This window comes from Pan troglodytes, chromosome 2 (assembly GCF_028858775.2).
Source record: "Pan troglodytes isolate AG18354 chromosome 2, NHGRI_mPanTro3-v2.0_pri, whole genome shotgun sequence".
Taxonomy (NCBI): domain Eukaryota; kingdom Metazoa; phylum Chordata; class Mammalia; order Primates; family Hominidae; genus Pan; species Pan troglodytes.
The window spans coordinates 32,439,282-32,461,133 of NC_086015.1; the positions used below are offsets into that span (position 1 = coordinate 32,439,282).

The following is a 21,852-nucleotide window of genomic DNA, read 5'->3' on the forward strand; positions in this document are numbered from 1 at the left end:
AGCTACTCAGGAGGCTGAGGCAGGAAAATGGCGTGAACCCGGGAGGCGGAGGTGGCAGTGAGCCAAGATTGCGCCACTGCACTCCAGCCTGGGTGACAGAGCGAGACTCTGTCTCCAAAGAAAAAAAAAAACAAAAAACAAAAAACGTATTCTTGAAATCACTCTCCTTGGTAAATCTCAAGAACCACTGTATAGCAGATTATTTTCCCAAAATATCTTCTGTGTGGTACTGGAATTAACTAAAGAAGATATTTATGTGAAAGTGTATTGTTTGTATTGTGTTTATTGTGTTTACTCTATGGAATGTATGAAAGTATTTATGAAGCTGTGGTACTGAAGAAGCCAGGAAAATCTTGGGCAGGATTGTGACATTAAACTCCCTTGTCCTTTTAAATATGTTTCTTCTTTTGGTGGTGCCTGATTTTCTCTCTGCTGTGACATCCAGAGCCCTCTCATTTTCTCTTCTCAAAATCTGATTTCAGGTCTATCACACTGTATGACTGGCATATTGGTGATATAAAAATTGTTTTCCAAAAGGATGTCACTCCAGATAGTGGACAAACCTAAAATGTCAGATTGGGGCTTCTTTAAAAAAAATTGCCACATGTAGCAGTTGTTTATTCCTTCTAGATAGGAAAAGCGCTTAGATATTCAAAACTTTTAGTAAATATATGTTAAAGTCTAGGTGAATACAAAGCTTATCTAGTACCTTGTGATTTTTCTGATTGGTTCATTGGAGCCATTTTATCATAAACTGCTTCATTTCCTACCTCCCCAGCCCTACCTGCAATGTTGCAGGGAGTACCCAGTTAGGAATTTGGTCTTCTGTCTTGATATTTTCCAATATTTCAAGCCAAGTAATGGAATTACACTATAAAGATTTGACTCCCAAATTTTCTAATTATTTTTCTCTGGCTAATTTCTTCTCTAGTGCCCATTGCATTCTTGGCATTATCTGTCAATCTGATGTAAGGGATCACACTAAACAGAGCTAGACTTTTTTTTTTTTTTTTTTTTTTTTTAGCTTTAATAGTTTACACTTTCCAGTGGCATGAAGAGTGGGGTACATAAGTTGTTTTGATCTTAAAATTCTGCTGAGTTAAGGAAGCAAAATTACTATTTGTGTCTGTAGGAAACTTAAGCAGAGTAAGCAACAAGTCAGTAATAGTTTTTAAGCAATATTTGCTTCAAGTATTCAATAATTTGAATAAGCTGTCTAAATAAACCATATTTGATTATTTGAAGATTGTATGAACCTATGTTAAAGTGACAGGTGAGTGGGAAGGCAGATATTATTAGAAAGCCAAGGAGGCTAACTAAATCTATGGATTCTCTGATGCACATGGGTATAATGTGGCAATCTTCTAGTTTGTATCAAAGGAACAGGAATGTTCTTACTGTCTGGATTACTGGTTGCTGTTGCAGAAATCCAATTTAAAGAAGACAAGATATCCTAGTGATTAAGTTTCTGCTGAACTGCTTTAAGTGAAAACGATCTGCCCAACAGAGGAAAAGAGCGATAGCTTTGGTACAATAGTAAATAGAATGATGCGTCAGTGCAATACATGGTTAGAGTCAGCTACACTGCAACTTTGAATGTATAAATAGCAGTAATTGACATAAATCTCTAGGCAGATACTTTATAATAGGTGGTAGTGTTGGTTTTTAAACATTTAGTGGTGATGCAGTCCAAAGGATAATAATTTTTTATTTCTTTAGATTATGAGATCTATGACTTATATCCACATGTTGCTAAAGACATATAAGAAATAATTTAAAGTACTGATCAATATTTGAAATCATACCAATGAATTTTTGAAGCTCTATAAAGAAGATTGTAAGTATGTGTGATTCCAGTTTTCCAGATTTTAAATATATAAACATTGGGTCTAAAAGATAAATTTTCTAAATTGGAGGTGCTTATATTTGCAGTTAGCTTTAATATTGATATTTGAATTGATAATTTTAGATTATAGATGTTGTCATTGTACCTAGAGTGTTGTTATGAGGTTCTCCCACCCCCCAGATTGGTCATACTAAGAACATTTGATTGAATTACTTTAGTTTTAAAGTTAGGTACCATTTTTTGTATAATATTGTACTTGACATTAGACACACATTTTTTTCAAGAAAAAAGTGCTACCAATACTAGAGGATAAATCAGTGACCTATGAAATACTTTACAGACCTAAATTGTTTACCCAAAATGAAGTTTTGTATTATTTTAGTATCACTGTAATACCAGGTGATCATTATGTTTATAAATTTTTCTTTTTCCTTTGTAGAGGCTAATCACATAATTCAGGATTAAAAAATGTAGCAGCCTTTCATTTTCATCTCCAGTTTCCTGACTGGGTTGTTTTTCATGCCACCTTGAACGAAATATATCTATTTATACTACTCAATAAATATTTACTGAACTCCTATTATTTGAAATTCTTCTAGGTTCCAAAGTGAACAAAATAGACCAAATTGAATGCCCTCATAAAATTTAAATTAGTGGAATAAGACATGTAATAAATAAATAAATAAATAAGAAAAACAGTATAGTATGTTAGTTATTTTTGAGTGCTATGTAGAAAAATTAGGGGAAAGCAAAAGGCAGAGTTAAGAAGTAGAATACCAAAGGGTGGGAAGGAAAGACTGTCACCTCCCTATCTATTCTAATATTCAAAGCCACATAGCTAGGACATTCTTCCCTACAATTAACCAGACACCACTGGTTGGTTGTTAATAATTTTTTCTTGATTGTATTTTTCTCTTTCTTTTACTGCGAAAAGTAGTCAGGCCCCTTACATTCTCATATGTCAGGGGAGTTTTCTGTTGTGGTGGTCAAAAGCAGGGTTTCCTTGTTTTCTGGATCTGAGTTCCTTGAGGGTGGGCAGGGCAGACTGGGAACACAAAGGCCAGGGCCACTGCGAGGGAGACACAGGAATAGCAAGACAGAGAAGATAGTCTCTCACACTTGGAAGAGAACAGAAGTCTGTCAGTGCCCTGGGCATGTGGCAGTACCCTGAAGAAGAATAGCACCATGGTATACCCAGGGAGGTTGAACCCATGCTATCAAGGCCCCTAGACTCTGAAAAGATTCTTTTGTGAAGGTGTGGCAAAGAAGGTGTTGGGCTGCCTAACTTCGAGGGACTTGAACAAAAATAATATTCATGTAACCGTGATGGGCTGAAGAGCAGTGATCTGCCCTCATTTTTCAAGCACCTTTTAGGCACAATGACTTTCTGATTTATGTGAACCTAGGGAATGTAAAAGGTGGCCCCAAAATGACAGAGATCGAATTTCTTATTATCCTGGTTGGATGAGCACTGTCACATTCAGTTTGATTTTGCAAATATGAGGTAATATGACATTGCTTATACATTCAAGTTTGAAAATTAAGATTTATCCTGCTACAACCCCAGGTTATTATTTATTACATCTTGATTATGTCTCTTGTAGAGGAAAAAAGTCTTAAAATAGGAAACAACAGAAGACATGAATTTCTGCCAGATTGCAAATTTCTCTCCACTGGCCTCACCGGTGGACAAACCCTTATGTATTTTTTTCCTTGAATTTTTTTACTCCACATTAGTATGCAGAAATAGCACAAACCTTGTTCAGTGAGTCCAAAGTTATTGAAAAGAGACATTCAACTTCTTCCTTAAGGAAATGGGAGAGGAAAAATGAGGTTAAGGCTTTCAGTTGGTCAATAATACCTGATTAAAACAAGATCACATAGAACAGTGGTTTACAAACTTTTCACTTTTGGACACAGCTAGGGATTTTCTCAGACATAGAGCATTATCTTCTCTGTCTAGCCGTATGTTTAGTCTCAAACCTCACTCTTGCTCCAAACATTTCCATGCTTATTCATTTATCAAAAATAATCTTATTTATATTCATAAGTTTACATAAATTTTTAGTCTAAGTGTCTTTCTTCTCTTTCTATAATTATTACTTCCTTTATCCTCCACTGAAAATTTAATAAAACTGATTGAGAAAACTCAAGTTGCCAAAGTAATATAAACATATTAAGGATATAATATCCTTTCTTGGAATCATTGGATTTACTGGAATGTGATGATCATGATACCCACTCCTTCCTATGGTCTCATCTGGAGTTACTGGTATTAACCCTTGACTTTATAAGCTAGGTTCTTGGAAGTTTTTACTACAGAGCTGCCTTGAAAATGTTTAAATTTAAATTTTAAATTAAAAAAATTAAAATTTGTCTGTTTTGCTTTGGGTTGGGAGAGAAGCTAATTTGAAAATTCTAAAATTAATAGATATACTCAGATTTTAGTGAAAGTCTTTAGAACCTCAAGCTAAGTACAAAAATAATTATTTTTGCATTGCAAAGTGAGGTACAAGAGTATGTATGCAGGATTTACAAGGAGGTGCCAAACTTGCTTGGCATCCCTTAACCCAATTTTATAAAAGGGTGGAGGTTGAACATACAGAAATTTTTTGGTGGTGGTACATGCTTGTAGTCCTAGTTACTTGGAAGGCTGAGGTGGGAGGATCCCTTGAGCTCAGGGGTTCAAGGGTCCAGTGAGCTATGATCATGCCACTGCAGTCCAGACTGTTCAACAGAGCAAGACCCTCTGAAAGAAAGAAGGAGGGAGGGAAGGACAGAGGAAAGGAGGGAAGGAAGGAAGGAAGGAAGGAAGGAGAGAAGAAAAGAAAGGGAAGGGAGAGAGAAAAGAAGGGAAAGAGAAGTAAAGGGAAGGGAAGGAAGGAAGGAAGGAAGAAGAGAAGAAAAGAAAGGGAAGGGAGAGAGAAAAGAAGGGAAAGAGAAGTAAAGGGAAGGGAAGGAAAAGAGAAGGAAAGGGAATGAAAAGAAATCAAAAGGAAAATTTTGGGGGAGGAAATTTTGGTATATTGTGGCATTTTCTCTATACCTCCTTCCTCCCTATCTTGGGGAAAAGAAGATGGCCATTTTTCTTTACCTCATGTGTAGTACAAGGGTGTTTTTTTGTTTATTTTATTATTTTTTATTTTTTGGAATGCCTGATGAATGTGTCTTGGAGCTTGAGCAATACAGTATATTGATATAAAACTTCTCCCTGAGAAATCTACACACTGAAAACTGAAGACAGATGGTAGCACTGGAATGGCCAGCGTTATTCCAGTTTTCAGGAGCAATGATGCAGACAACATGGGAAGAGCCAGGGGTCAGTTTAAAAGGGTCTTCACCCAAAAGGGCTTCCTGCCTTCATGCAACCTAAGCAGAAAGAGGCAGAATATGATAATGAGATATAGGTTGAAAGCAACCAACTAAAAAAAAGACATTGCTCCTCTCGAGGAAGTTGGCAATCAGATGTTCTTAGTTGGGAGAGAAGACCCTCTAACAACCCGCAAAGCACACTGTAGTAAAAAAAAAATACTTCAAGCCCAGAGAGCACCAATCCTAGATTTCCATAATAGAAGACAAATAAATATATTTTCTGCAATTTCTTTTGTATTCTCCATATCTAACTCTTTCAGCCACAGAGGACTCAGAACATAGTGGGGGAGAAGAAGAAGCATAGATGGACAAGGAGAACCACTGGCAGCCTGAAGTGTACCCCTAGCTTGTAGGGCACAGGAGCTTTAACTTGAAATGAAGCTTAGAATTTTGTTTCTTACATGCTAGAGGACACTTTGGATTTTTAATATTGGGGGAGTAAAACTAATTTCAGGACATTTTATTATTTTAGTGTTATCAGAAACATCAGAGGAACTGCTGTAGATTTTAGCCATGGCTAAAGAAACATCTGGATTACAGTTGAAAAAGTTGGAATGGCAGTTGCTTTCTGCTTAAGCTTGAATCCTATTTTGAATAGTATTTGTCTTTGAGAATAATTATTTGTTAAATATGAACTTAATTATCTATTTGATTGCTGGTTAGAAAGGTAAATGTAAATGTTTCCATGCTTTCAAAAGATAATTTTTCTAAATGTAGTTTTTACCTTAGTTTTACCTTATTTATAAAACAGCTTTGCTTCCTTTGCTAATTTGTTTCTAAAATATAATATAAATGTGTTCCAAACCAAATATTTATCTCTTTAAATGCTATTGTATTTTAAGATGGAACTTAACCTTAATGGTATTACTGTAGTTCATTCAAGCATGATGTTTATTCATCTTTCACAAACTTTATCCAGTAATTAGTATATGGAATGAATCTATTATATTTAGTGAGATGCTGAGTCTTTGCTTCTTTCTTGCCAATCCAGAAGCCTTTCAGTGAAAGATTCAAATTGAAAGATTATGATAATGTCTAAAAGAGCTAAGTTTATGAGAATGATTTCAAACAAACTTGTTTGTTAACTTCTCAAAATAATGGAGTTAAATAAATGCGAATTACTTCAACATCTCACGAAAAGAACATGAACTCATTTTACATTTTTATTTTAATTAGAGAAAAAACTGGTTGTTCAGGTGGGAAATTTGAATTTTTAAAAGTAGGTAAGATTGCTACTATTATGTAATATTATTCTGGTCTAATTGGTTAATATAATTAACCAAAGAAAGAATCAAAAGTGCCCACACAAGAAAGGAAGAAGAAAAATTACATTATTGTAGACAATTATATACCTGTAAAACCCAAGGAACTCAAACAAACAAACAAAAACTATGGTAAACAAAACTATTATAAACAATAGGAAAAAACGATTAAAAGCATAAGAAAATTCAGTAGCGTGTCAGGTCATAGTCTTTCTGCCTTAAAGACACAAGCCCATGAATGTTCATCACAGCATCATTCACAATAGCAAATACATGGAATCAACCTAGATGCCCATCATTGGTAGGCTGGATAAAGAAAATGTAGTACATAGACACTATGGAATACTACGTAGCCATAAAAAGAACAAAATCATGTCATTTGTAGCAATATAGATGGAGTCAGAGGTCATTATCCTAAGAGAATCAGTGCAGGAACAGAAAGCCAAATACTGCATGTTCTCACTTCTAAGTGGAAGCTGAACATTGAGTACACATGGACACAAAGATAGGAACAGTAGACACCAGGGCCTACTTGAGGCAATCTTCTAGTAGGGTGGGAGGACAGTGAAGATAGAAAAACTACCTATTGGGTACTGTGCTCATTGCCTGGGTGATGAAATAATCTGTACACCAAACCCACATAACACACAATTTACCCATGTAATGGACCTCAACATGTGCCCCCTGAACCCAAAATAAAAGTTGGAAGGAAAAAAAAAAGAAGTAACCATTTTGAAAATATGAAGAGACTAAAATTCTCATTTATAATAGCAACAAAACATAAATAATACACTGGTGTAAGCCTAAGAAGCAATGTGCAAGATCTGTGTGTGAATTAAACTTCAAAATGCTGCTAAGAAACAGAAAATAAAGCCCGAGACTGGCTGTGGTGGCTCATGCCTGTAATCCCAGCACTTTGGGAGGCCAAGGCAGGCAGAACACCTAAGGTCAGAAGTTCAAGACCTGCCTGGCCAACATGGTGAAACCCTGTCTCTATTAAAAATACAAAAATTAGCCAAGTGTGGTGGCACACACCTTTAGTCACAGCTACTCGGAAGGCTCAGGCACGAAAATTGCTTGAACCCAGGAGGTGGAAGTTGCAGTGAGCCGAGATTGCACCACTGGACTCCAGCCGGGGTGACGAGCAAGACTCTGTCTCAAAATAAAAATAAAAATAAAACATGAGTAAATGGAAAGATATAATCCTCTTCTCTTCTTGATGTGGAAGATTTAATATGGAAGATGTCAGTTCTCCTTAAATTAATTTAAATGCCATCTCAATTAAAAAAACAATTGAGACTTTTGACAAACTAATTATAAATTTGTTGGAAGGTTGAACAAAAGAGAGAGTTAGGCCTATAAAATATGATAGATATAACAAGATGTCACTAGTTAAGGCAATATGGTACTAATAGTGATTTGACAGATTAATAGAAATATATAGAAATTCCTCAAATAAACTCAAAAGTACTTGAAATTATAGTTAATGGTTCAGGTTGTATTCAAATAAGAAAAGTTGTATTGTCTAATAAATGGGATGGGTACAAATAGTAACCTGCGGAAAAAAATGTCCAAACTAGTTCTACAAGGAAGAAAGACTTAAATGAACAAAAAAGAAAACACAAAAGTACTAAAATACAAACTACAAACAGAGGAGAATATTTGTAGTACATAGAGGAAAGGGATATTTAAAAAATATATAAAAATATTATTTTACAGTCAATAAGAAAAAGACCATTATACATACTAACACAGGACTTGAATCATCATTCCATATAAAAGAAAATATAAATGGCTTTTAAAAAACAATCACAACCTACTGATTGTAGATCTCTATGGCATTGAGAGAACATAGGCAGTAGCCAGGTAGTGGTTACAGTGGGCCTTGGGCGAGACCCAGTACTGTGCTGGCTTCAGATCTGACTCAGTGCATTCCCAGTGGTGGTGGCCACAAGGGTGCTTGTGTCACCTCACCCCCAGCCCCAGGTGACTCACAGAGAGCAAGACTCTGTTTGTTTGTAAGTAAGTCAAGGAACATGAGTCTCTGCCTGATATTCTAGAGAATTCTTCTAGATCTTATCCAACACTCTATGAGTCTGCAAGAGCCATAGCATTACTGGGCTTACGGGGCTCACTAATGCAGATACAGCTTAGATCACAACACTCAAGCTCTTTTAAATACCTGGAAAGCTTTCCCAAAAACAGCAGGTGCAAACAAACCCATATCGTGAAGACTACAATAAATACCTAACTCTTTAATGCCCAGACACTGATGAACATGCACAAGCATCAAGACCATCCAGGAAAACATGACCTCACCAAACAAAGTAAATAAAGCAACAGGGACTAATCCTGAAGAGATACGTGACCTTTCAGACAGAATTCAAAATAGCTGTTTTGAGGAACTCAAAGAAATTCAAGATAACACAGAGAAGGAATTTTGAATTCTATCAGATTAATTGAAGAAAGAGATTGAAATAATTAAAAAGAATTAAGCAGAAGTTCTGGGTTGAAAAAATGCAATTGACATAGTGAAGAATGCATCAGAGTCTCAATAGCAGAATTGATCAAGCAGAAGAAAGAATTAATGAGCTTGAAGACAGGCTATTTGAAAATACAAAGAAGAGACAAAAGAGAAAAAAAAAAGAACGAAGCACACCTACGATATCTAGAAAATAGCCTCAAGAGGGCAAATCTAACAGTTATTGGCCTTAAAGAGGAAGTAAAGAAAGAGATAGTGGTAGAAAATTTATTTAAAGGGATAATAACAGAGAATTTCCCAAACATAGAGAAAGATATCAGTATCCAAGTATGAGAATATTATAGGATATCAAGCAGAATTAACACAAAGAAGACTACTTCAGGGCATTTAGTAATCAAACTTCCAAAGGTCAAGGATAAAGAAAGGATCCTAAAAGCAGCAAGAAAAAAGAAACAAATAACAAACAATGGTACTCCGATATACCTGTCAGCAAACTGTTCAGTGGAAACTTTACAGGCCAGGAGAGAGTGGCATGACATATTTGAAGTGCTGAAGTAGAAAAACTTTTACCCTAGAATAGCATATCTAGCAAAAATATCCTTCAAACATGCAGGAGAAATAAAGATTTTCCCAGACAAACAAAAGCTGAGAGATTTCCTCAACACCAGACCTGTCCTACAAGAAATGATAAAATGAGTACTTCAATCAGAAAGAAAAGGATCTTCCTGAGCAATACAACATCATCTGAAGATCCAAAACTCACTGGCAATAGAAAGTACACAGAAAAACACAGAATGTTATAACACTGTAACTGTGTTGTGTAAACTGCTCTTCAGTGGAAAGACTAAAAGATGAACCAATCAAAAATAGTAACTGCAACAACTTTTCAAGACATAGAGAGTAAAATAAGATATAAATAGAAACAATAAAAAGTTAAAAAGAGGGAGGAAGGAGTTAAAGTTCAGAGGTATTTTCTTTTTGCTTATTAGTTTGTTACATGTAAGAACATGTAAGCAGTGTTGTTATCAGCTTAAAATAATGGGTTATAATATTTACAAGCCTCATGGTAATCACAAATCAAAAAACATACAACAGGTACACAAATTAAAAAGCAATAAATTTAAATTTGCTACCAGGAAAAATAACCTTCATTAAAAGGAAGAGAAGAAGGAAGGAAAGAAGGAAGACTGTAAAACAACCAGAAAACAAATAACAAAATGGCAGGAGTAAGTCCTTTCTTATCGATAATAACATTGAATGTAAATGGACTGAACTCTCCAATCAAAAGACATAGAGTGGCTGAATGGATATAAAAATAAGGTCCAATGATCCATTGCTTACAAGAAACATACTTCACTTATAAAGACACAGGTAGACTGAAAATAAAAGATGGAAAAAGATATTCCATGCCAATGGAAACCACAAAAGAGCAGGAGTAGATATTCTTAATACCAGACAATACAGGTTTCAAGACAAAAACTGTAAGAAGAGACAAAGAAGATTATTATATAATGATAAAGGAGTTCATTCATCAAGAGGATATAACAGTTGTAAATATGTATATATGTATGCATGTATATGTGTGTGTATATATATATGATATATATATATGTGTATATATATGATATATATATGTATATATATATGATATATATATATGTATATATATATGCACCCAACACTGGAGCACCCAGATATATAAAGCAAATATTATTAAACCTAAAGAGATAGATAGGTCCCAATACAATAATAGCTGGAGAATTCAACATCCCACTTTCAGCATTGGATAGATCTTCCAGACAGAAAATCAACAAGGAAACATCAGACTTAGTCTGCACTTTGGAACATATAGACCTAATAGACATTTACAGAACATTTCATCCTATGGCTGCAGAATGCACATTCTTTTCCTTAGCACATGGATGATTCTAAAGATAGACCATATGTTAGGTCACAAAACAAGTCTTAAAACATTCAAAAAAATTGAATGTATGTCAGGTATCTTCTCTTACTACAATGCAATAAAACTAGAAATAAATAACAAGAAGAGTTTTGGAAACTATATAAACACATGGAAATTAAACAGTATGCTCCTGAATAACCAGTGGTTCAATGCAGAAATTAAGAAGGAAATTTAGGCCGGGTGCAGTGGCTCGCGCCTGTAATCCCAGCACTTCGGAAGGCCGAGGCTGGCAGATCATGAAGTCAGGAGACCGAGACCATCCTGGCCAACATGGTAAATAAAACCCCATCTCTATGAAAAATACAAAAATTAGCTGGGTGTGGTGGCGCATGCCGGTAATCCCAGCTATTCGGGAGGCTAAGGCAAAATTGCTTGAACCACTGAGTCAGAGGTTGCAGTGAGCCGAGATCGCGTCACAGCACTCTAGCCTGGTGACAGAGCGAGACTCTGTCTTAAAAAAAAAAAAAAAAAAAAAAAAGAAGGAAGGAAATTTAAAAATTCATTGAAACAAATGATAATGGAAACATGACATACCAAAACCTATGAGATACAGTAAACACAGTACTAAAAGGGAAGTTTATAGCCATGAGTGCCTAAATTAAAAAAGAAGAAAAGTTTCAAATAAACAACCTAATGATACATTGTAAAGTACTAAAAAAGCAAGAGCAAACAAAACTCAAACTCAACTGATTTTCTTTTACTCAAATTAGTAGAAAAAAATAAATATTGAAGATGTAGAGATGAGATAAGTGAAATAGAAACATAAAATACAAAATATCAACAAAACAATTTTTTTTGAAAAGCTAAAGAAAATTGACAAACCTTTAGCCAGATTAACTAAGAAAAAAAGAGATAAGACCCAATAAATAAAATCAGAGATGATAAAGGAGACATTACAATCAATACTACAGAAATTCAAAGGCTCATTAGTGGCTACCATGAGCAACTATATGCCAATAAATTGGAAAATCTAGAAGAAATGGATAAATTTCTAGACCGTACAACCTACCAAGATTGCACCACAAAGAAATCCAAAACTTGAGCAGACCAATAACAAGTAACAAGATAAAAACTATAATAAAAAGTCTCCCAGCAAAGAAAAACCAAGAACCTGATGGCTTCACTGCTGAATTCTATGAAACGTTTAAAGAATAGCTAATACCAGTTCTACTGAAACTATTCCAAAAAATAGAAGTGGAGGGAATACTTTCAAACTCATTCTATGAGACCAGTATTACTCTGGTACCAAAACCAGACAAACACACATCAAAAAAGAAAACTACAGGCCAATATCTCTGATGAATACTGATGCAAAAATCCTCAACAAAATACTAGCAAATATAATTAAACAACACATTAACATGATGATTCATTATGATCAAGTGGGATTTATCCCAGGGATGCAGGATTGGTTCAGCATACACAAATCAATCAGTGTGGCATATCAAAAGAATGAAAGACAAAAACCATATCATCATCTCAATTGATGCTAAAAATGAATTTGATAAAATTCAGCATCCCTTTATGATAAAAACCTCACAAAACTGGGTATAGAAGGAACATACCTCAATATAATAAAAACCACAGACACACAGCCGGTATGTATCATACTGAATGGGGAAAAACTGAAAGCCGTTTCTTTAAAATACGGAACATGACAAGGATGCCCATTGTTATTCAACATAGTGCTAGCTAGCACAATTTAGACAAGAGAAGGAAATAAAGGGCATCCAAATTGGAAAGGAAGAAGTCAAATTATCCTTGTTTGCAGGTGATATCATCTTATATTTAGAGAAACCTAAAGACTTCACCAAAAAGCTGTTAGAACTAATAATCAAATGCAGTAAAGTTGTAGGATACTAATCAACGTACAAACATCAGTGGGATATTTATATGCCAATAGTGGACAATGTGAAAAATAAATAAAACAGTAATACCATTTACATTAGCTGCATATAAAATAAAATACCTAGGAATTATCTCAACCAAAAAAGTGAAAATTTTCTACAATGAAAACTGTAAAACATTGATGCAAGAAATTGGAGGACAGAAAAAAATGGAGACATATTTCATGTTTATGGATTGTAAGAATCTATATTGTTAAAATGTCCATACTACCCAAAGCAATCTACAGATTCAATGCAATCCCTATGAAAATACCAATGACATCCTTCACAGAAATAGAAAAAAAGAGTCCCAATATTTATATGTAACCACAAAAGGCTCAGAATAGCCAAAGCTATCCTAAGCAAAAGGAACAAAACTGAAGAAATCACATTACCTGACTTCAAATTATACTATAGAGCTATAGTAACCAAAATGGTATGGTATTGGCATGAAAGCAGGCACACAGACCAGTGGAACAAATGGAGAATGCAGAAATAAATCCATACATCTACAATGAGCTCATTTTTAACAAAGGTGCCAACAACATACATTAGGAAAAGGACAGTCTACAATAAATGTTGCTGGGAAAACTGGATATCCATATGTAGAAGAAAAACTAGAACCCTATCTCTCGCCATAAATGAAAATCAAATAAAAATGGATTAAAGACTAAAATCTAAGACCTCAAACTATGAAACTACTACAAGAAAACTTTGGGGAAACTCACCAGGACATCAGTCTTGGCAAAGATTCCTTGAGTAATATACCCCACAAGCACAGGCAACCAAAGCAAAAGTGGACAAATTGGATAACATCAAGTTAAAAAACTTCTGCACAACAAAGGAAACAATCAACAAAGTGAAGAGACAACCCACAGAATGGCAGTAAATATTTGCAAACTACCCATTTGACAAGGGACTAATAACCAGAATATATAAGAAGCTCAAACAGTTCTATAGGAAAAAACAAACAAACTAATAATCTAATAAAAAAATGGGCAAACGATTTGAATAGACATTTCTCAAAAGAAGACATACAAATGACAAACAGGCATATGAAAAGGTGCTCAACATCACTGATCACCAGAGAGGCAAATTAAAGCTACAATGAGATATTATTTTACCCCAGTTAAAGTGGCTTATATCCAAAAGACAGGCAATAACAAATGCTGGTGAGGATGTAGAGAAAAGGGAATCCTTGTACAGCGTTGGTGGGAATATAAATTAGTACAACTACTATGGAGAACAGTTTGGAAGTTCATCAAAAACTAAAAGTAGGCTGGGTGCAGTGGCTCATGCCTATAATCCCAGCACTCTGGGAGGCCAAGGTGGTTGTATCACTTGAGGTCAGGAGTTCAAGACCAGCCCGCCCAACATGACAAACTCCGTCTCTACTAAAAATACAAAAGTTGGCCAGGTGTGATGGCGCATGCCTGTAATCCCAGCTACTTAGGAGGCTGAGGCAGGAGAATTGCTTAAACCCGGGAGGCAGAGGCTGCACTGAGCCGAAATCATGCCACTGCACTCCAGCCTGGGTGACAGAGTAACACTTTGTCGCAAACAAACAAACAAACAAAAAAATAGAGCTGCTGTATGATCCAGCCATCCCACTCCTATGTATATACCCAAAAGAAAGGAAATCGGTTTATTGAAGAGATAATCTGCACTCTAATGTTTATTGTAGCACTGTTCACAGTGGCCAAGATTTGGAAGCAACCTAAGTATCTATCAGTATATGAATGGTTAAACAAAATGTGGAACACACCGTGGAATACTATTCAGCTATGAAAAAGAAGGAGATCCAATCATTTGCAACAACATGGATGGAACTGCAGGTCATTACGTTAAGTGAAATAAGCACAGAAAGATAAACTTTGCATTTTCTCACTTATTTGTGGGAGCTAAAAATTAAAAGAGTTGAACTCATGGATATCAAGAGTACAAGGTTGGTTAACAGGGGCTGGGAAGGGTAATGGAGTGTCAGGGGGATGTGGAGATGTTTAATGAGTACAAAAAATAGAAAGAATGAATAAGACCTAGTATTTTCTAGCACAAAAGGGTGACTATAGTTAAAAATGATTTAATTTTACATTTAAAAATAACTAAAGAGTATAATTGGATTGTTTGTAACACAAAAGATAAATGCTAGAGGCGTTAGCTATCCCATTTACCCTGATCTAATTATTACACATTACATGCCTGTATCAAGATACCTTATGTAATCCATAAGTATATACACCTACTATGTACCTACAAAAATTAAAAATTAATAAAAGAAAGATTGGCAAAGATGTCAAAACTCAGAACAGAAGTGTTCTGCAAGGTGTGGGGAAATATATTGAATATATTGCTTGTGGCATTGTAAACTTTGACCTCCTCATTCAAAAGTGATTTCACAATAACCTCCAAAATTTAAAATATACATACATTAAACCTGTAATTTTATGTCTTGGAACTTATCTTTCAGTATACTCTCAAGTGGGCAAAATGACATATGGACAAAATGTTTTTATTTCAGCATTGCTTCCAACAGCGTATTAGGAACAACCTAAGTGTCCATCAGTTGAGCATTGTCAAATAAATAGGGGTACATATATGCCACATATGTGGATATACATACATCTGTTTTCTCATTCTTTCAGTTCTCTCATCCATATTTCTTGCCTTTAAATACAGCGTGTGTGTGTGTGTGTGTGTGTACGTGCGCGCACGCGCGCACATGCACATTTGTGTATGTGTTTATGTAATTCCTAAAGTTTATCTGCAGGTAAGTTTTCTGTCCTGAATTTTCATATCCAACTGCTACTTGACATCTCCACCTCGATGTCATAATTATCTTCCTCTTGGGTATTGAGAAGTCTCATGTCAGTATGTCTGAACTATTTGTTGTTGTTGTTGTTGTTGTTTGTTTGAGACGGAGTCTCGCTCTGTTGCCAGGCTGGAGTGCAGTGGCAGGATCTCGGCTCACTGCAACCTCCGCCTCCCGGGTTCAAGCAATTCTGCTGCCTCAGCTTCCCGAGTAGCTGGGACTACAGGCACATGCTACCACGCCCGGCTAACTTTTTATTATTATTATTTTTATTTTTTAGTAGAGGCAGGGTTTCACCATGTTGCCTAAGCTGGTCTTGAACTCCTGAGCTCAGGCAACCTGTCCAACTCGGCCTCCTAAAGTGCTAGGATTACAGGCATGAGCCACCGCGCCCGCCCCAAACTCTTGATCTTCCAACAAATCTTTCTTTCTTGACAGACTCTTCATCTCAGTAGAGAGCAAATTCCATCCTTTTGCCCGCTGAGTTTGAAAGTCCTAGAGTAATCCTCCATTTCTCCCAAAACCAGTTTTCAAGTGGTCAGGACGTGCTTTTTGCTCTGTCATCAAATTATGTCCAGAATCCTAACACTTTTTACTACAGTAACTGTTACTTCCCTGGTCCACACTGCCACCATTTCTTGCATAAATTATTGCAATAGCCTCCTAACTAATTGTCCTACTTCTATACTTGCCTCTGTATAGCCTTTCCTCATCAAAGCAATGAGAATGATTTCTTTAAAAACAGGAATTCAAATCAAATATTACTTTTATGCTCAGAACTCTGCCATAGTGCCATTTTCACTCAAAGTAGTAGCCAAAGACCCTACAATGGCTCGCAAAGGCCTTGATGATGTGGCCCTTGTTAATTTTCTGAAATCATTTCCTATTACTCTCTCTCTTCATCGTTTAGACTCAGCTACACTGGATTCTTTGATGCTTCTTTAATATACATGTACTCTCCCACATTAGAGGATTTTTTTCTCTGCCTGGAGTATGCTTTCCATGGATTTATATATGGCTGACTTCCTGTCCTCCTTCAGGGAGATCATGGCCTAAATTCACCTTTTTGATGAGAGTTACCTTGACCACTCATTACCCACCCCTCAGCACTCATGATCACCCTGACTTTGCCTTACATTTTATTACAGAGCACTTACCACCTCTTACACTATAGCCTTTTGTTTTATGCTTGTTATATATTGTCTCTTCTCATAGGCTACAATGTAAGCTTTGTCTGTTTTCTTCAATGATAGATCCTGAGAGTCTGGAATATGTTGAATCAATAAATTCAGCAATCTGCAAGAAAATTTAAAAAATCAATTATATATAACTATTCATAACATTCATTATATATTTATATGTTGTAGAAATATATAATATTATATAAATTGTATAGTTCTATAAATATATAATATCTCTGGAAGACTGTAAAAGAAACTAGTAATAGTAATTTTGGGAGAAGTAGTACCTGGGATGGGAAGGAAGGCACATTCTGTATTGTGAGAATTTGCACCTTATCCCTTCTTCAATTAAAAAAAAGTAATTTAAAAATACAAAGCACAGTTGAACCTAATTTGGAAATTAAAATTCCTCTTCAAATAGATCCTTAGTTTTTTGAGTTCCTTAGGAGGTTTTAATTTGTAGTACCACTAGGTGGCACATGCCTACTGATAAGTTCAAAGACTCCCAGACACAAGTGTTAAAACAAACCTTTTCAGTTCCCCTAAGTCATCAAAGTTTATTTTAGCTATATGGCACTGATTTTTCTCAAGAATTTTCTTTAATTATTTTCTTATACTATTTCTGTAGGGCAGCAGTCTCCAACCTTTTTGGTACCAGGGACCAGTTTCATGGAAGACAATTTTTCCATGGAGTGGGGGAAGGAAGGGGGATGGTTTTGGGATGATTCAAGCACATTATATTTATTGTGTACTTTATTTCTATTATTATTACATTGTAATATATAATGAAATAGTTATATAACTCACCATAATGTAGAATCGGTGAAAGCACTGAGCTTGTTTTCCCGCAACTAGAGGTTCCCATCTGGGGGTGATGGGAGACAGTGACAGATCATCAGGCATTAGATTCTTATAAGGAGCACACAACCTAGATCTCTCCCACGTGCAGTTCACAATAGGGTTCATGTTCCTATGAGAGTCTAATGCCACAGCTGACGTGACAGGAGGTGGAGCTCAGGCAGTAATGCTTGTTCATCCCCCACTCACCTCTTGCTGTGCTGCCCAGTTGCTAACCGGTCATGGACTAGTACTGGTCTGACCCCCTGCTTTAGGGAATATTATAGCAACTGTTCCTACACTATTCCTATATACAGAATAGTGTAGGAACTGTTTAGTGCTATAAGCTTTAAAGTGATTTTTCACCATAATTTCTAATTTAATATTATAACAGTTGACTTGCAGAAATGTCTAAAATCTGTGAAGGCTAGCTTAGACATCCTTAAAATAATTTAAAATTTCCAATATTTAGTGAATTGTATCTGCCTCTTTTCATCTGTTTCCTATGAAATAACTTACTTAATGAATGAAATTCATAGATTATGTGTCCAAAAGTAGAGTTTTGTTTGATCCTATTGTTTCACTGCTTTTATGTCAAGTTAATCAGTGCCCAGGACCAAATGCAATTTATCAGCCTCTTTCTGAATACTTTGTATAATATACCATGAGGTATAGGCAAATGGGTACTGTGGAGGATGCAAAGATGAAATATTATGTATTGCCTCCATCTTCATGGACCTTTCATTTTATGGGTAGTGATGTCATGAACACAAATAACTGTAATAGAAGGCAGAAAGTAGTAAATCAATAAATGAAAGTATTTATGTGTAGTGGGAGCACAGAGTTGATATTAATTTGGGGACTCTAAGAATATGGTGACATTTGAGAAGAGCTTTAAATATATAGTTTCATTCTCTGAATTAATTCAATATGGGTCTTATATAGATTTACACTTCTGTGTAAAGGGTGAATTATCTTATACATCTGAGAGAAAAATATAATCTTTATAGATAGGTGTTAATTATAGGTTAATAAAATAAATAGCCATATTCCTTTTGCTGGTATTCAAAATGAAAATGATGGCATGCATTTTATAAATATAACATTTAAAAACATTATAAAAATCCTTTTTGCCGAGTTTTAAAATAACACTGAAAACATTATTAGACTAGGTCAATTTAATATTTATCTTTGACCCAGATATTTTTTCATTTTGTTTTTCTTCTTAAAATATATTTTTTGAAAACTAAATATGCATTTAGAAAATGTGCTGTATCCAAGTAAAATAACTTACTGAGTTCTTATTATGCCATGAAACTATAATCTATTATTTTATTTCATACTCATGAAACCTTATGATGTATGTAGTGTTATCATTCACAGTTTTTAGATAAAGAAACTAGGGCACAGAAGGTTTAAGAAATTTGTATGCATATGTTAATATCTGCTGTAACACTAAAACTAGATGTGAATAGAATTTTTTATTTTTTATTATTTTATTTTTTGAGACATAGTCTTACTCTCTCACCTAGACTGGAGTGCAGTGGCACAATCTCGCATCACTGCAGCATCTGCCTCCCAGGTTCAAGCAGTTCTCCTACCTCAGCCTCCCAAGTAGCTGGGAATTACAGGCGTGAACCACTGCACCCTGCCAAATTAATTTTCTTCTAATAAGAAACTTGCTTTTCAATTTGTACCACTTTAGTATAATTGCTATGTTTTTTAAAAGGAAATCAACATTATTCTTATTAAATCTATTAATATTAACTACTTTGTGACGTTGAGGGCCTTTTTGTAAGTTCCTAAGTGTGAGATGAATAACATTATCATGATTATCTTAGTGAACCAAACATCTGACCCTTTGACTATTAACTTGCAAAATTTTCACAATTTTGCTGAATTCTAAAATAATATTAAAATAATAATTAGATACCAAAGTCTAAGAAATATGTTATACAATGCTCCAAATTAGATTTTGTTCCAGCTTAATAAGTGGATTTTAAAACAAAGTTATATATTTAAAAATGAATTTTTTTCTTTTTTCTGTATTTATATAGCCAGAAAAGTGTAAGAATAAAAAGAAGTGGTATAAAAGTGCACTACAAGAAGCATGTCTATTCTATGGATATTCTCATGAGCAAAGACTGGAAATGTGCTGCCTATCAAAACAACAAGGTGTATAAATATTTTTTCTTTATTACTCTGAAATAAGGATTTATTCAAATGCATGTTTTCCAAAATATGTTTGCTCATTCAAAAATCTCTATCTCTTTCTCTTCATAGGGAAATAGTATATCATTGTTTATTTGAAAATTATTTTTATATCAATGAATAGCATATATTTTGTCCCCTAAAACAATTTTCAATGACTAAACATACACTCTTTTTAAATGCAGGAGTTCTTGTTAGCACTTTTGTTATCTATCTTCTTTACCGTTAGACTATCTACATAGATGCCCTTGTGTATTTAAAAGGCATATATTTCACAATGGGAACCATAGCTTTAAATATATTCCTGGCATTAAAATTTCACTTGGATATGCTGTATTATTACAGAACAAAGTATTTTCAAAATGTTGCATTTTGAAATAAATTCAGGGCAGGAATAGAAGAGAAACTTCAACTTTAAAAAAAAACTAGGTGAAAAATTGTGATAATATTTTAGGTTATTTTCAAAGAAAGTTTTATTGAATTCTCAATACTATGGTATATAGTTAGCTTTTTAAGTGAAACCATTTGAAAGATTATAGTAGGTTTGACATTTTTTGTATATATTTAACTTTTAAGTTCAGGGGTACATGTGCAGGCTTGTTATATAGGTAAACTTGTGTCATGGGGATGTGTTATAAAGATATTTCATAACCCAGGTATTAAGCTTAGTACACATTAGTTATTTTTCCTGATCCTTTTCCTCCTCCCACCTTCCACCCTCTGATAAACCCCAATGTGTGTTGTTCTTCTCTATGTGCCCATGTATTCTTGTCAATTAGCTCCCACTTATAAGGGAGAACATGCAGTATTTGGTTTTGCTCCTGCATTAGTTTGCTAATGCTAATGGCATCCAGCTCCATCCATGTCCCTGCAAAGGACTCATCTCACTCTTTTCTATGGCTGCATAGTATTCCATGGTGTACAGGTACCATATTTTCTTTATTGCAGTGTACAGGTGCCACATTTTCTTTACCACATTTTCTTTATCCACATTTTCTTTATACCATTGATGGGCATTTAGGTTGAGTCATTGTCTTTGCTATTGTGAATAGTGTTAAACATACGTGTGCATGTGTCTTTATAATAGAATGATTTATATTCCTTTGGGTATATACCCAGTAATGAGATTGCTGGGTTGAATGATATTTCTGCCCCTAGGTCTTTGAGCGATCACCACACTGTCTTCCACAATGGTTGAACTAATTTACACTCCTACCAACAGTGTATAAGCATTCCTATTTCTCCTCAACCTCACCACCATCTGCTATTTTTTGACTTTTTAATAGCAGCCATTCTGACTAGTGTGAGATAGTATCTCATGGTTTTGATTTGCATTTCTCTAATGATCAGTGATGTTGAACTATTTTTCATATGTAGGTTGGCTGCATATATGTCTTCTTTTGAAAATTGTCTGTGTCCTTTGCCCACTTTTTAATGGTTTTTTTTTTCTTGTGAACTTGTTTAAGTTCCCTATAGATGGTGGATATTAGACCTTTGTCAGATGGTGGATATTAGACCTTTGTCAGATGCATAGATTGCAAAAATTTTCTTCCAGTCAGTAAGTTCTCTGCTCACTCTGTTGATAGTTTCTATTGCTGTGCTCTTTGGTTTAATTAGATCCCATTTGTCAGTTTTTGCTGTGTTGTAATTGCTTTTGGTGTCTTCATTGTGAAATCTTTGCCCATGCCTATGTCCTGAATGGTATTGCCTGAGTTGTCTTCCAGGGTTTTTATAGTTTTAGGTTTTACATTTAAGTCTTGAATCCATCTTCAGTTAATTTTTGTATATGGTATAAGGAAGTGGGGCAGGGTCCAGTTTCAATTTTCTGCATATGGCTAGCCAGTTCTCCCAGTACCATTTATTAAGTAGGGAATCCTTTCCTCATTTTTTTTTTTTTTTTTTTTTGAGACAGAGTCTTGCCCTCTTGCCCAGGCTGGAGTGCAATGGCGCGATCTCAGCTCACTGCAAGCTCCACCTCCCAGGTTCAAACGATTCTCCTGTCT

General features: G+C 35.1%; 1 protein-coding gene across 7 annotated transcripts in view; it reads left to right on the forward strand.

Annotated features, from left to right (window-relative positions):
* ZCWPW2 (zinc finger CW-type and PWWP domain containing 2) overlaps positions 1 to 21,852 on the forward strand; it is a 173,766-nt gene that overhangs the window by 107,710 nt on the left and 44,204 nt on the right. For 4 of the 7 annotated variants that reach the window (XM_016940089.4, XM_009445066.5, XM_054681573.2 and 1 more), the window contains one exon: positions 19,696 to 19,813. The exons of the other annotated variants lie outside the window; for them this stretch is intronic. In XM_016940089.4, the coding sequence (XP_016795578.1) occupies positions 19,696 to 19,813 (118 nt within the window). The remainder of the gene's footprint in view (positions 1 to 19,695; positions 19,814 to 21,852) is intronic. 7 annotated transcript variants of the gene reach the window in all.